Genomic DNA, 17,040 nt, shown 5'->3' with positions numbered 1-17,040 from the left:
GCTTCATAAACCTGATGTTCAGTGTTAGGGTCAGTGAGAAAAAGGCAGCTGCAAATGGAGGGAGCCTCTGGTGGATATTGCCGCTTCAAAATCATGACTTGGTGTAGAATGGATTAGGTTAGGTTAGGGTAAGGAAATCCAATGCTCGTATATCTGCAGCCCTTGTGTCACAAAGAGAGAATCAAAACACCTTGCCTGAAATTAAGTTGTTTATTGATGAAGATTTCGATACGTGCAATTTCTGAAGCTGAAATGTGACTGCTCTGCTGCTCAATATGTTTTAAACTACCACTTTGGTCAAAATTAAAAATGAACTGTTCACTCAATTGGACAAATATGCAGTCAATGGTCTCTTGTCTGACTACAACAACAAAAGCCAATATCGGGAAGTGAAGGGAGGAATTAACAGCTTGTAATAATGTATGTTCGCATCAGCCCAGGGTGTGTTTTCCCAACAGAAGACAAATCATGTGAAAGGCCTTTCCATTAAGGCAAACTTCAATAGTTCAATATATTTTTAAGTAGGGGGAGGAAAGCTGGACATGTACATAAGGCACCACGCTTTGAAACTGCAGATCTGCAATCTTTCTCTGGCTCTGCTATGCAGTCTTTATGCATGTATGACTTTGGGTAAGTCACATTACTCTCTCGGTACCGGTGTTGCTCTACTCTGTAAAATGGGAACAACACATCCCTACTTGACAAGCCCTTGTTAAAATGTGTAAGGTGCTCAGATACGATGGTATGACCCACAGAAATATTAACAAACATGGTGAAGATGAAGATTCTTCCTCCTAATTTCTAGTTTGATCATACTTGGGGTGCCTATATGCTGAATTTAACTTAGGGACCAAACGTTCTGTCTAATACCGAGTGCAGTTCACTAGGTTTCTAGTACCTTACCTGAAGATACACAAGCTCTGGCTACATTAAAGGGGAATGGTTCTCTCAGTTCACACGTGTCTACTGAACAAGGTGCCATTACAGCCCCAAAATGTGTGTTGCCCTCTAGATTACAGATGTGCTGGCTGCTCACTAAGGCTATGTCTACAGGGTTGAATCTGAGGCCATCCTTGAGCCTATACTTACTAACCATGTGTATTTTAAACCTTTACACTTGTCCCCCCCTGGATGTCCACCCCAAGCCTAGAAGCTTTGCCAAATTCCTGGCTCTTGGATCAACCCCATCACCACTCGCTTCCTAGCCCACCCTTTTTTCTGCTATGCGTTAGGCACTGCAAGGCAAAACCACAGGAAGTCTGCCAGCAGTAATCCCACAATTCCTTGTTCTTATCTTTTGGCCCTTCTGCACCTCCCTTTCCTCTCTCTGCTGACTCAAATTAGAGGCAAACCCAGATGGAAAAAACAAGTAGTCCTCAGATCAATGTCTAGAAGGGCTCTGCTGGCACAAGAAAACCTGGGTCACATCTTAGTGCCACATGTTAGAAGTAAACAGCACAGTGTCGATGACTGTGGTGTTGGCTACAGGATACCATACGGACTAGGGAAGGGTGGCTCACATGACAACCCCAATGCTGACCCCAATTATTGCAAGAGATCACTAGAATTTGAGGGTGGAGGCCAGCAACTCCTGGACATGCCACGCAGCTCCCTTATCATTTTATCCCTATCAACTAGAGCCAACCAGTCCGTGGGAGTTAGTACAACCCCCAAAATCAAGTAACACAGATGCACAGCAAGTGAAAGCTCTTCGTCAGGATCTTTTTGGTTTGTTTGTTTTTTGTTTTCTTTACCAGTCTCTCCCAATCTTGGTTTGTTTGCAGAACTAGAGTTAGAAACTATCTGACCAGTGAACTGTGTTATCTGGAAGGCTTTCAGAAGTCTATCCATGACTAAGTAATAAGTATAAACACATTTTGACCCAACCCCAGTCACTGAGAGAAAAGGTCCCCTTTCCTTCTAGATGCGTGTGGCCAGGTTCATATATGGTCTTCATCATCACAGCTGCCGAGAAGCCACCCTAAGTAAAGCACTGTCAGTTTGAGGAAAGTGGCAGGAGCCTGGTAAATCTCTTATCCTTGCCCAGCAACACTGAGTTGTCGATCAGCAGGCTTCCCAGACACCATTTGGTCTCTTTTAAAAATCTTTCTTGAAGTAAGAGCACCAAGTCACACAGGAAAGAATCTATTCCCCTGTGTTAGGGCAAAGGATGCACTCAGTGCATTTTCTGAGGTCATTCCCATAAACCAGACTGCAAGCATGTGGGACATGAGTAAAGCCTGACCCCAAATATAACAATTGCTCTGACCCTGAGCAGAGGGCCAAGACCCTTCAGCTGGAAACCTCCAGGTTTAAATCCCAGCAGGAGCACTGGCACACCCTACTCACATTCCCCAGCCTTGGCTGTAGCCAACACCCAACTGTTCTAAGAAAGGCTTTCTAAAAACCCTGATACATATAACAGCAGAAGAGGAAAACAAAATTCCATCCTGGTCCCATGTGACAACCAGCAAGGCCCAGAAACATAGGAAATACCCTAGTATAGCATAAGCATAGATCATCCCAGACCAATGCCGGTCTAGCCTCTTCTTGAACACCTCCAGAGATAGAGATGCCACAACTTCTCTAGGCAACCCATTCCACAGCTGCACTTAAAAGATAAGTTAAATTTTGGAGAGTAAGAGAGAATCCATAATTTTAGTTTGTACAAAGTTAAGAAATTCACATGGTTTACTTCTCTAAAGTGTTTTATGCTTGAATCTTACAAGAACTACTTTAAGATTCAAAGCAAAACTCTAATTATTGATTCTTTGTTACACTGGGAAATTAGCTCATCTTAGTCTTAAAGTTCTATTTATAAGCCTAATAATCTCATCATTGATTACAGTGACTGTATTCTAATTATAAATCCATTATCTCCCCAACAATGAAATAAAGTCAATAATGCACATAAATGAAAAAAAGGAACTTAAATGCATACATTAATGGAGTTCCAACTGGCACTGTTTTATACACCATCTCTGACAAAACTGTCTCACATCATTAGCAATAAAAAATAAATCTTTTTCAATTAGCAGAGTTGATTTGATACTGTGTTCTGTGGAGCAGCAACACATTCTAAATGCACGCATGCAAAATAGATGACAAGTCTACGAACTCCATCTACATACCAAAAATTTTCCCACTTTTTTTTTTTTAATCCAAGTGCTGGAATAGTCACATGATAAAGATGCCATTTTTATGCCTCCGTTTCAAAAATTAAAAAGAAAGAAAAGTCTGCAATGCTGGTCTGACTTCTAACTAGTTCTAAAGCAAGACTGTCAAACAGTACCCGTGACCTGGATCTGGCCCACTGGGCTACTGGCGGGCAACCAGAAGTTGGGGGTATCGCCTGACACAGAATCCAAGGTGCTTGGGCCCCAGTGGCAATCAGCAACAGGAGGATGACTGAACGCCGACAGTCCCATGTACCCCATAGGTGCTTGGCCTGTCACCACCACCACTGCCATAGCAGATGGTGCACGGCCCCACTTTCTCTATTGCTGACCTGGGTGCTGCCCCATATCAGAACTGATACTACATGCCCTGTGCCACTCACCACCTCTGCATGCCCCGTGCTGGCACTACACCTACAGTTGCAGTGTGCTAGATCCAGCCTGCAAAGATCTCCACAGTTCTCCACAGTCTGGATCTGGCCCAGGGCATGAGGCAAGTTTGACATACCTGTGTTAAGGGACACATATCATGTTGTTGCTCTCTGTCTTTGTAGTGCACAACATACCATTCTGCCTGTGACCCACCACACAGAGAGGCCACCATCCTAGCACCTGGCTGCTGAGGCAATGCTGGATTTCACATTTTAAGAGAGCATAATGCAGGTGTCAGCACTATGGCAGCCAGTGGACAATTATGTCCTAGCAGTAAATTCCTGCATACTCCTGGACTACTGGATACTCTTTAAGGCAAGTTGGTTAATTCCTCTGACGTGATTCAGAAAGGCAGTTCTTAAAAGACATTTATTGAACCAAAAAGCTCAGGTAAAAGAATCAGTGGTTTCAAGATAAACTTTCCCATCCATGTAAAATTCTCCACCCACCTCTGAAGTATGAGTGCCTACTACAGATTAACCCTAGGAGATTTATAAATAGATCCATTAGACAGAGGACAAAAAAAAAAAAGAGAGAGAAAAAAGCCCTCCAGACTGATAGATAAACTAAACCTTTATACCAAAGGACAACTAGAATAACAGTGTATTAGGATACTACCACAGCATAAGAGTGATGTTGTAGCCATGATGGTCCAGAAAGTACGCAAGAGGCAAGGATTTCTTAGGGTAATATCTTTTATTGGACCAACTATATAATTGGGATAGAGTTAGACAAGCTTGCGAATGCAAGGCATTCTTTGCCAGGTCCACCTAGGATATTACATACTTTTTGTGTTCCCGTGTACCTATCTATAGCATGAGGTAGGAATAAAGACTGGAAAATAAATCAAAATTCAGTGTTACTTTTCTTCCCCCCTTTCAAAAAGATAGGAAAGTTTCACAGGGGTGGGGGGTGGGGGAGGCTCAGGATACAAAGTGAGAATTGCAGACAATAAAATGCTTTCATAATTCTTGGTGAAAGACTCAATTGGGGAGGGAAAAAAGAGTGGCTTTGCAAAGTTCAATATGAAGTTCTATTTCTATCTGACAGTAACATTATTATGGTCCTCATGGCATGGGCTTGAATGCCTTAAGGCACCACTATATTAGAATGAATGTAAAATTCCTTAACAACCAAGTTAGGCAATGTGAAATAGTGGCCTGAGGCCTTCCTGGAAAGATTTCTAGTTTTTTAGAAATAGTCTTCTCTGGAAATGAGATGTTTGATGAACCTTCTGAGGTCCAGAGGCTAAAGATGTCTTTCATGGGGGCACAGGTGGGGAAGAAAAATGACAGAAAATAGGTAGAGCAGTATGCTAATCAAGGCTTAGTTGGTTTAGAAATCATAAAGGAACAAGTAAGCCGTGCAAAATGGTCTATAGCAAAATGGAATAAATGGAAGCTGTATGGATGAACAGATAGGAACATGGACACCTCCTGTCAAATCAGTACAAAGGAATCAAAATCTCTTGAGTTTAAAGAGTCAGCTTTTTCATACTGACAGTATGAAATATACCTACTGAGAGGATCAAAAGCTCCATGAACCTGAATTTCCGTGTCCCGCTGAAGATCACTAATAGCCCGGAATAATTCGTGTGACAACACTGAAGAACTGGAACGAAGGAAACTAGTTTTAAAGAAAATCTAATTTGGAACCAGCTTAAATGCCAGGAAACAACCTTTCCTGGGTAACAGGGGGAGACAGGACAGAGTGAATGTTACGGATTATCCTTTGCAAATAATCTCTGGAGCCACTTGTTTTAAATCCATCACTGATGGGAACAGTGCAGTCTGGGCCCACATTCCTGCTTGTTGCCTCAATTGTCAACAAAGACTAGTATGGACTGGTTTCTTTGTGAGAGGCTGTAATAATAACTGCTTAGCCTAAAGGAGAGAAGGATCAAGAGGGCTGTTTTTTCAGGCAGTAACTTGAGTCAGCTGAGGTTCTCAACTTTGAGGATATTCCTTCTCATTGTCCTAAGGAAGCTGAAGTTGACAGCTTACCTAAAGAGGGAAATGTAGCAGCAGAGGAGACATATATCCTGGTCTTCAGCCCAATTAAATGATGTCTTTATCTCGTTACTGTACCTACATCACCTTCCTCCTGTGTTACGAATTCTTACAATTTTTTTTCGCAAGTGATCTGGAAGGTGTTGGATAAGGAGTAGTCTTATTTTTGTCTTCAATTTCCGGAAGATTTGCTTTGGTTCAAAATGGCTATCATCTCCCGTTACTGTCAACTGATGTAGGTGGAAGTGCGGCTTCCATAGTAAAGGTCACAACCTAACATTTCCAACAGGCTGGAAAGGTGGTAGTCCCTTAATTACCAGGTGAGGGCGAGGGAGGGATATGTGGACATGCTGGAAATTACATTATGGAGGCAGGAGGGAATGGGGATTTGTTAGGGAACAGGACAGGAAATGATGAAGAAGTGAATGTGAGAAGCAGACAGCTGACTAAGGGGCTGTACAGACGTAAGGGGGTTGCACAAATCTGAAAGGGTACAAGGCGAATGGAGTGATGGAGAATGAAAATATAATGATTAGAGAATTATGAAGGGAAATGGGAGATCTATGTGGAGAAGTGAATGCAGGAGGGAGGACTGAGGATGAAAGAAACATGGGATAGCATCGGGGAGAAAGAAGATGGAGCTGGTAGAGGGGGGAAACAATGGACACAGCCGACATCCTGGGATTTGAAGAAAGTACATAGAGTTCCCAGGATGAAGTGAAAAGAGAAGGCCAGCACTTTATCACCTACATTCACAGTTGAATTACAAACCCAGGATGATCACACACAAATTTCCCCTCAGGGAGGAATTTGTTTTTTAGAACGTCACAGGTTTTTAACTAATTTGGGAGGTCAGACTCATAATTTCTGAACACCTGGTACTGCCAAATCCTACTAACACCTAACCATCCTTCCCCTTCTTTGCACTTGCTGATGTCTCACTTGGCAAAACAGCCTTCCCAATGTTCCCCTGAGATAACATCATATTTATTTGAAGGGATCATTAAATATAGACTAGGCCACTGGGTTTCTCTTTGATGTTCAGACATGTTAAACAGACTGACCAGCCACTAACTTCCAAGATTATTCTTCCCCTCCATTTTCACTCTCTCTATAGGAGCAGACCAGCTATTACTTCAGCATTCTTGTAATGGCCAGATCTTTAAAGAAAGAAAAAAGGAAATTATTATACATGACCGTGTAATCTTGGCCTCTCAGGACTTCTGCTCTTTGCTTCAGTTGATCTGACTTTTTAACCCCTAGGACAGGGGTTGTCCCTGCATCATGCCACTGTGAGCACCTGAAGCTTCAATGGAGGGGGAGCTCTTCCTGTGCCATGCCGCAGCCGGGTGGCAGCAAGAAGCAGCTAAGGAAGCCGAGTCCTCGTGCCACCCCCGCCCCCAGACCTGAACTAGGTCATTTCAGCCCCTGCGGGTAAGCATTGCTGACCTCTGCTCTAGAATTTGAAACGTTCCCTATGCTGGAAATCATCCAAGTGTTTCCTGCCAGCCCACCTCAGAGGCAAGACTGAATGTTACATTACTGAGTCCTGCCCATGTTGTTACAAAATCCTCAATTAAATTGCTTTCATTTTCTATTAATAAAAGAACTATTAGAGAGCTATACAAAAGGATTTAAAAAAATCATTTTAAAAACTCATTCACTGTGCCATTTGTCAGTGTGCAACATAAATGCCAGGAAGGAGATCTGGTCATTCCCATATTTTCCACACTTGATTATTTATATCCCCAAGGAAAGCCAAGTCCCCAACATTACAAAACTAATAAACATAATGAAATAAGTGGATAAATTCTGCCTTCAGATGCATTTGCCTTCATTACATTTGAGGAAATAGGCACTGTGTCTTCAATGATCCAAGACAGACTTTGATTGTAATTAAAACAACCTTGGGCAGAACCTCAGCTAGGGTAAATTAAATGCATTTCCTCTGATCCCAATAATATACCTGTACCAACTGATGCTAGTTGAAAACCTGGCCCACTGTTATGAGTAAGTCATCAAGGTACTTGAATGCATGCAGAACTTTAAGCTGCAACTGGACTAGTCATGTTTTTAAGTAGTCTCGTAGTGTCGCTATAAGGATGACAGCCTATGGAGCAGTTAAAAAGAATATTTTTTTCACAATATTTTTGTTCACTGGACCACCTAAACAGTTGGGAGAAATGTTACAATTTATCTGCTTCTGCTAACTGTGCTATACTCCACACATAATTAGAAACCATCTTCTCTTTGGAACAGTCTTATCCTTTTACATTATTAGGTTTATCTATATCAGTTGCTCTTTATTTGCTCAGTAGCTGGCAGCAACTTCTGATAACTTATTTTTACTCCACCCGTTTACTGCCTTTTTTTTTAAACAACTATTTTCATTTACATAATGGAGTTTTAAAAGTCCTTGTTTTACCTGGTCTTTAGCTTAGGCTGCATCTGCTTGTTTCCCAGACCTGAGGAACAGCCTTTTGTGCCTGCAATCTTGTCTAACATCTCTCCCAACTATATAGCTGCTCCAATAAAAGATATTACCAAACAAATCTCACTTCTTGCACATTCTTAAAGTAAACGATCTGGTTACACACCTTGCTGAACTGAGCTCTGTACTGGGTTATTTTATTTTATACAGCATTATATATACACTTTTATTACTTTTAAATCAACTGAAAAGCTGCTAAAGATTTAAGAGTTTCAATACCTTTGGCAGCACAGTTGCTACCATTTGCTTTTATTCAAATCATATATATGTCAGACAAGTTTTGTTTTGGCATAAAATGCAAGAAAAAGCAATTTGCAAAACATGCTCTATTTCACTTTGATGTTTTTACTGCACTTGGGATAGCTACATTAACCAATTTTATGTGGTATGTAATATGGTTACCTGGGAACATACACAAAGGCTTTTCACAATAGTCAATATCTGCATGTTTCCAACAGGCTTTCACCTACACTAATTTAATTTATTAGCATCTTGACTAAAATTCAACATTGGCAATCACATCTGGGATACCTACATTTCTCCACACTTATTCTAAACTTTGTATACTGAAGATATGCACTATTAAACATGGCTTGCATTTCACTCCCCTCATGAAACTACATTCGGCTGACTAGCTTTGAGCAAAAGAGAGCTGCTATAAACTGTATTAATAATCACACTGTTCACTAGCCATTCAGTTATCCTTCTTAGTTATATGACCCACAAAAAACTGTTTTCTAGTTGGCCAAATGACTCATCATTGCTTGCTGGTCAGTAGATATTGAAATTATTAACTGCATTGCAATTGGTTCAAATTATTGACCACATAACTAACTATATCTTTCATATACCAAGCTACTTCAATGTTTCCCCTATATCTTACACTGTTCTGATACCCCTACCTGTTGTTCCTGATCCTGACACGCACATAATTTATATGGCACCAAAGGTATCCTTTATAGATGCATCTGAAAGTTCCCAATCTATACACTGGAGTTCTGTATTTCAGCTCTAAACCTGTATAAAAACAGTTATTATGTTTGTGACAGCACGGGTTGTGCCTGTTACTTTAAGACAGCGGTGGGCAATTATTTCAGGCAGAGGGCCACTTACCAAGTTTTGGAAAGCTGTCAAGAGCCTCATGGGTAGCCCTACCCCTTGACAGATGCCCTGCCTCCTGGTCACCAACTTGTGACCAGAAGTCCCACCCTGTAACTCCTGACCTTTGCCACCAGAAGTCCCTCCCCTTGCCCCCAGAAGTACTCCTTTCAGCAAGGGGTTTTGCCATCTCAGAACCAGAAAAATACTAACTTATATTCTAAAATGCGAACATCTACAACATTCATTAATTGATCTCAAAAAATATTTTTGTCCTGGTTTACATGCGTTTGTGTAGTGTACATTGAGGTGAGTATACAACAGCTTAAAATGAAGTCTTACTCTTACATATTACACAAGGTGGAGGCATGGGGGGGTTGGGTATAAGTTTGTAGGGAGCTGAGGGTGTTGGGGGGGAAGGTGTGGGTGGGTATGGGGTTTGTGAGGAGCAGATGAATGTGTATGGTGGGGTGTGCATGTGGGACTCACACTAGAAACACACACACCCTGCCCCTATCTACAATCACATACACACCCTCGTGCTCCCTGGTCCAATGATGCAGCCGGGAGCCACATGGTGCTGGAGCAGTGTGGAGGCAGGAAGGTGGGGAAATGGCTGGGGGTGGAGCAGGGCTAGGCTGCTCAGTCCTGCCAGCTCCCCCTGGGTCCTACTGCTCCTAGCTCCTGTCATCTTTGACAGGCAGCCAGGAGTAAATTAATATTAACTAACTAAATTTTTTAGGGGGCCCACAAGCCAGATGGAATGGCCTTGTGGGCCAGATCCAGCCCACCCCCAGCCCAAGAGGTCTGAGCAGGCAGTAAGCAGCCTGCAGGTGGGAGCGACCCAATCAGGCAGTCGCATGTTAGGCAGGAGGCCACCTGATTGGTGGAGAGGCTAGGAACCTGGGTATAAGGCTATGCCACAGAGCAAAGCTGGCAGTTGCTGCAGGGAGCCAAAGGAGCAACATCACACAACTGGCTGCTGCTCCCAGAACAGCCTGGAGGCAAAGGGCAGGAACTACAGGGATGGAGGAGGTTCCTGGTCCTGCAGAATGACCTAAAACTACACCCTGCTGGGGAGGATGGTGTGGTAGGGTTGCCTGTGGCAGGGCAGCTTCCAGGAAATGCCATATCTGTGCCTCCCCAGTAAAGGGTGAGTATGGGGTTCCAGAAAGCCTCAGTTCCTGTTACCTTGTGGGTGACCCTGTAAAGGGGAAAGGCTAGGAAAGCACACCCTAACAGAAAAGTACAGGGCCAAGGCCCACTGAGTGAGGCCTGAGGCCCAAGGGGCATTAGGCCCAGAAGCCCAGAGAGAGAGCCAGGTGTTGAGGTTCCAAAAGGCATGGAAAGATAGAGGCCCCAGTATGGGGGTACAGGGGGGCCCAGCCAGGTCTAAGGACACCTGAGGCCAAATCTAGGCCAGGTCAGGCTGAGTGCAGCCCAGCTAAGGGGCCAGGTGAGTTTGTGGATATGGATGCCAGCTGCAAAGCATCAGTCAAGATATAAGGTGAGGTTCACAGCCACATATTTGCCCTTGGCATCAGGGCAATTAAATGGGCAGCCTCCCACCTAGGAACATCTTCAGTTGCATCAAAGGCATGGTAGCCAAGGCAGATGGTTGAGTTGCCCTAGACAAGTGGACAGGCAACATCTGGACTGGTCCTGGGATGGCCCACTTGTTAGTGTTCTGTAATTACGACTACCCCCTCAAAGTCTGAAGCCCGCTAGCATCACTGCAGTGTTTGAAGGCATTATTTGGACTACAAAGAAGTTTGAAAGGGAGATTTTGGAAGCAAAACTTTGGCTTTGAAGATTGAGGCAAAATATTGGTCTTTTACTCTATCACTTATAAAATATTTTTATGACTATTGATCTTAAAACTAGCAAAGTGTGAAAGACGTATTAAAATGCTCTTGATATGTTTGTAAAAAACTAGATCTTGTAATATTTGATAAAACATACACCATGCAGCTCTCCTAAGCATAACCTTAAGAAGTTACATATTTGTCACAGACCTGCTGTGTAACCAGGTCTAGTCACTTGGCCTCTGTCTGTTCTCCAGTCTTTACCATGAGAATGCTGCCTACCTCACATGCTGTTCTGAGTGTTCATTCGTTAATACTGTATTTCCTTCAATCCTAGACAAGTCTTCCCCCTCATTCAATTGGGGGGAAAAATCCTCATCTTGTATTAGAGTACAAGGTAAGGGGAGCAGGCAGCTGCTGTAGCTCCAGACCTGCAGTCAGAGCCACAGTAGCTGCCCCGCCAACCAAAATTTGGCCCTATGTATAAAGCACCTCTTAAAAATCACACTGGATTTTTTTATTTCCTGGCTTCTTTAGAAATCTGTTCCAAATTGTCCTTCCAGGTGATGACTGAAATCTATAGTCAGGACTACCTACAAGCAGTCCTTGAACTTCATAGTGAAACTGTGGTTGCCCTGTTAAAGAGCACCCTCTCCCAGACTGTTGATATTTGCATCTCTCTAAATAATCACTTACATTTTGTTGCAGTGTACACTACTTGATTTTGCTACAAGAGCTGAAATGGGAAAACAATTCCCGCAAAATCATACTGTGATATTAGGGGAGAAGCCTATCCATCATCTGTCAAGGTTCAAAAGGAAGAAATTTGAAGCTGGGAACCACTAAGGCTAGGCACAGACATTACACATAAACCAGTTTAAGTTATCAGAAACTGGTTTAAACCTGTAATAGAAGAGACATTCAATGCACGTAAACCAGTTTCAAAATGACTAAGACTGGTTTGAAATCAACCTGGTTGAATGTAGTATCAGACTTAGCTGATTGAGATTAAACCGGTTTATGCAAAGTCTGTCCCAGATCTCTTCCTGGTTTAAGTTAAACCAGAGTCCTCCAGCATCATCTCTGGGTGGGGCTGCACTCTCTGCTCCAGAGCAGCGCTGGCCCCGCCCATCTGCTCTCTAGCCCAAGCAGAGACGGGATAAAGGCGAGATACTGGCTGGCATGGCCCTGTTAAGGTAAAGTGGGCAGGGATAAGGTTAATTCTTCCCTCCTTCTCCCACCACCAGAGCTGGTATCTGCCTGTTAGCCGGAGAGCAGAGGGGAGGGGGCTGCGGCAGTGGCCCCTGGGGCTGGCAGACCTGGAAGGAGGAATTAACCCTTCACCCTGCCTGCTTCACCTTAACAAGGCCATGCCGGGATGGCATCTGGCCACATCCCCACTGCTGGAGCAGTGACGGGATGGGAAGGGACATAAGTACCTTCTAAATGTCAGAGTGCCCAGGAGGGGCTTTATTCCCACCCTACCTTCCCGGTCTCACCAACAGGGACCGCAGCTCTTCTGGCATGACTCCATTAAGGCTAAGGGGACAGGGAGGGGGTTAATTCCCCCCCCTCCGTGGGGGACTGCAGCTGGGGTGAAGCAACCCCCTTCTCCCTGCCCCCCCACAACAGGGTGGGGTGGGGGGCTCTGTGCAGGTCTGCCCAGCCCCAAAGGGAGAGACTCTTCCCCCTGCTCCTCCCTCCCATGGGACAGGTAGTGGGGATCCATTCTGTGCTGGAGAGGGAAGTAGTGGGGCTCCATTCTGTGCGGGAGAGGGCCTCTTCCCCTGCTTCCTCCCCACAGGATGGGGAGGGGGGCTCTATGCAAAGCTGCCTAGCCCCAAGTGTGTATTGGTGCATGTGTAAAAGGACTCCCTTCTCCTAGCCAGCCTCCTCAGGGAAGAAAACAGTAGCTGATTCTGCTACAATAACATTACACAACAGTGCTGGAGTGATGTTGTGGCTGTGATGATACAGAAAGCATGCAAAAGGCAAGGAACATCACCCATAATATCTGGCAATATCACCTACAAATATCCGTGCCTTTACACAACAGTGCTTTTTAGAAGAAGGAACTAGCTGAACCAGGAGCTCAAACAAGCTGAAACTCCCAAACAAAAGTAGGTAGCGACTCGATACTATAATGGACAGTGATATAATATGCCAAACTAAAGTCTGTCTATGACTAGTAGTCCTCATCTTACAAAATCTGCTGAAGCATTTTTAAAAGACCACTGGTAGACTTCAGCGTGTATGCATCTCATCTGACTGCTGGCACCGCCAGAAGCAGCACAATGTTCCTCTCACCTTGATGAGGAATTGGCTTATTACAGAAACTTACTCAAAAGGAAGAGTGCCATCTACAGAGCCAACAACAATTATTGCATTTTCCTAAAGGCTTCTCAATGGGCAGTGCAAGACAAATATTACAATTCACACACTCTTGAAAAAACAGGTTTCTCTCGATAAGATTTTTTTTCCCCTTTAACACAGACATTATATATTTTAGAAGTCATGCGTGTTTGAAAGAGACATCAGTAGAGTTTGGTAGAGTTTGGAGCATAAGTATAATGACCTTTATAAGTACAAAAGAACCTGCTAATATCCTGAAAAGCCTTCTCCTTCAGTGGACCTGACTTGTCATAAACTGGTCAGATACGATACTGGAGTAATACGATCTCTAGCACCCACTGAATTCAACCAGGCTTTAGAAGTGCAGAATCAAAATCGAGTCAAATTCATAGGGTATATCTCCCCTCAATCTTGTGGAGTTACACCCAAGATGAAGTTAGGCCTTTGGACTAGGGACAGAAGTTACACATAAAAACTGGTTTAAGTGATCAGAAACTGGTTTAAACCTGTAACAGAACAGAAGTTCAGTGCACATAAACCAGTTTCAAAATGGCTGAAACTGGTTTAACATAAACCTGGTTGAATGTAGTATCAGACTTAACTGATTTGGGTCAAACCAGTTTATGAAACTTCTGTCCCAGACCCCTTCCTTGTTCAAGTTAAAGCACAGTCCTCCAGCATCCCAGCATGCTTTGCAACCCTGGACTGGGCTGTCTGCTCCAGAGACCAAGGCTGGCCCCACCCCTCTGCTCCCTACCGGAAGCAGCGAGGGCTGGCTCTCAAGGGGGTAGGGGCAAGCCCAACTGGGGATGCAGCCCCACCTACAGGAGGGCAACTGCCCAAAAACCCTGGCTGGGGCCTGGGAGGGGGGTTAAACACCCCTTCCCCTGCTGAAACTTACTGCTGGCTACAACTGTGGACTACAAATCCCAGAGGCACCTGGAAGCAGGAAGAAGTACTGATGAGCAGAATCCTGCAGATTCTGCTATAATTTTGGATTGCAAATCCCAGAGACCTCAGAGGCAGCAAGAAGAAGTGAACACACAGCCAGAGAGCCATGCTCTAGCACTCCCTGGCTTCTGGCCTGAGCCATGTAGGCATGTGGCTGCATTTCCTCAATCAAAGGTAAATGTCTGTTCACTTCCACTTCAGTTTAATCTGTGCAGTTTAGACTAACCTGCAAAGACTAAAATCAATTCAGCCTCAGGCTGTTTGACTGCCTGTACCTAGCCTTCAGGATTTTTCTATTGAATCAGACCCCAGATGTGACATTCAAACACCACTATCAGCATATGCAAAGGTGAAGTGGATGCAAAAAAACTTGCAAAAAGGTAGTTCTTTCACCCAAGATCAAAAGCAAATTTGTTTATATATATTTGCTGGAAAGTATACAATTTTAAAGTGGTTTTTTAACTCTGATTTATTGAGATGCCCTTCAGACCATTTTGAGCTAATTCTCTTAAAAATAATCTTTTCATCTGAGTTGTCAGTACTTACTAGACAAGCTTGAGGAAGAAAGCTGTTCACCCTGGAGATACTCCACATGCCCTCGAGGTACTGCTGAGCCTGGATAGTCACTGAACTCAATGCACCACTGAGACCACTGGGAGCCACAGTTACTTGAACACTGGAGTTTGGAAAATTGCCTGTGCCTTGAGGCCATCCAAGTCCCTTCTTTCTCTCTGTCCCAGAGAAAAGGTTTGTTGTTTTTCCAGACTGTCTACCCACCTGCCCAGCAACGAGTGGCAAGTCTCTCTGCGATGACACTGTGACCATCCTCGGTAACACACTAGTCACCGATGCAGAGCTTTGGGGGGCATCAGTTATTTCTTGATAGCTGGCTTGATTAAGGGTATGGATCATTTGAATGGCTTCCTGCTTCAGCTGATTCAGGTGGGTGGCACAAATTTCACATCTGCTCTCCCCTTCATTCCTGTTTTTCTGTAAATAGTCAGGCACTTGAAGCTTGTCAAAAATTAAAGCTGATAATCTCAGATCCTGAAGGAGGTAGGGAGAGGAGAAGAAAACAAGAGGAAAAAAAAAAAATCAGTCAACACAAATGCAGGGGAGAAGAAACACAAAAATACATTGTACAACATACTCTTCATCCTTAGTGGTACTTGAAGGAATTGTGCTACCTTACATTTGTGTTGAACAGCCTGACAGATTCACAGTCCGTAACTGATTAACAAACCATAAGGAGCTTCATTTGTATAATGCCCAGCATGAAAATTATTATCTGAGTTTAGCAGTGGAACTTGTGGTGCACTTGATAACTACTCATCTACTTACCCTCTTAATTAGCTCTCCTTTTCAAAGGTCTAAAATGCCTGTGTTTTTCATGCTCAGAAACAATACCAGTTCTGGTATAGACCTACTAATATCATAATGCATTTCAAAGACATGCAATCATCTTAAACCCATGAAAATTAGACCTCAGAGCACTAAAAAGATTAGAGCGTGACCTGGTAAATGTTTTGTTGTCCTCGCCCTCAGCAATGAATAATCAAGTAGCATCAGAAACAGTCTATATGATATTGCCCACAGTTGGCTCCTCGGGTAGCTGGGAACTAAATTTCTGACCCTGTGGCCTGGGATGTGCTAATATTTCCTTACAGTGCAACTACTTTGATGAGAAACACATTTGGACCCCACTGCCACCTTAGGTGTCACAATACGTGCACCAAAGCCTATTTAAAAGCAACACTTACTTTGTTTCTACCAATCTTCCTTTTCTTGCAAATTTACTTTATGGCTGCCCAGACACTTTAAAGCTATTGCTGTGCCTTCATTTCAGAGATACTGTCACCTATCTCCTAAAACATGCAAATAGCTCCCCTCCCCAAACAGAGGATTGTAAGCATTAAGGAAGAGATTAAATCCAGCTCTGTTGTAAATCTGCTACCAACACTAATGCCATGCAATGGAACTGACCAACTTCAAGCACTCACGTTGAGCTCTCCAGACAATTAAGGTTTTAATGAAAGATCACAGTGCAGCTGAAGGTTTATTTGTTTAATTAAAAAAAGTGAAAATGTTTAATTTGCTTGTTAATAACATGGACAGACAAAGCTAGTAACCTGAGCCACATCACATATGCTAGAAGCATACTCAGATTTATTCTCTTTAAAAAAATGTGCTGCTTTATTCCAAGCTGTGATTGCTCTCTAGGAAATGAATATCCTATTAGAAAACCAACTGATTCTGTTTCTAATTATAACATGCATCAATAAAGCTTTAAAAAAAAATATCTGGGATTGGCGTTTCTGCTTTGCTTATTATTCTCTTTTGGCCGAGACATTTACTTGCAACATAAACTCAAAGTCCTAAAAGACTTCTTAACTACTCAGGTGAAATTTTGGCATTGCTTTCACTGTTATCTTCATAGGTTAGTGCCTACAATCCTACACTAATATAATGAAAAGGAAGTTACTATTGTTACTTACCTGAACTGCAGTTCTCTCTATACATTCTACAAATGAATTGATCTTCGAATTGAAATTGTTTTACTCTAGGCTCTTCTCCCTTTGCATGACTCGAGATATTGGCACTGCCCCACCCCTCCCTCACCACAGGGGCCTCAATCTGTCCTCCTTCCCCCCCACAAGCAAATTAATGAATGGGCAAACTGGACACAAGCCCAGGGGCCTCTACCAATTTCAGGCCCTGGGATCCTT

General features: G+C 43.4%; 1 protein-coding gene across 1 annotated transcript in view; it reads right to left on the bottom strand.

Moving 5' to 3' along the window:
* KIF26A (kinesin family member 26A) overlaps positions 1-16,841 on the bottom strand; it is a 99,651-nt gene extending 82,810 nt beyond the window's left edge. Inside the window, exons 1-2 of the mRNA XM_014517116.2 lie at positions 16,810-16,841; positions 14,861-15,361 (exon numbers count right to left, since the gene is read on the bottom strand). Coding sequence (XP_014372602.1) covers positions 14,861-15,226 — 366 coding nt within the window. The 5' untranslated portion in view covers positions 15,227-15,361; positions 16,810-16,841. The remainder of the gene's footprint in view (positions 1-14,860; positions 15,362-16,809) is intronic.
* Between the last annotated feature and the right edge of the window lie 199 nt (positions 16,842-17,040).

Source organism: Alligator sinensis, unplaced genomic scaffold (assembly GCF_000455745.1).
Source record: "Alligator sinensis unplaced genomic scaffold, ASM45574v1 scaffold85_1, whole genome shotgun sequence".
Classification (NCBI taxonomy): Eukaryota; Metazoa; Chordata; order Crocodylia; family Alligatoridae; genus Alligator; species Alligator sinensis.
This window is presented reverse-complemented; position numbering and strand designations above follow the sequence as displayed.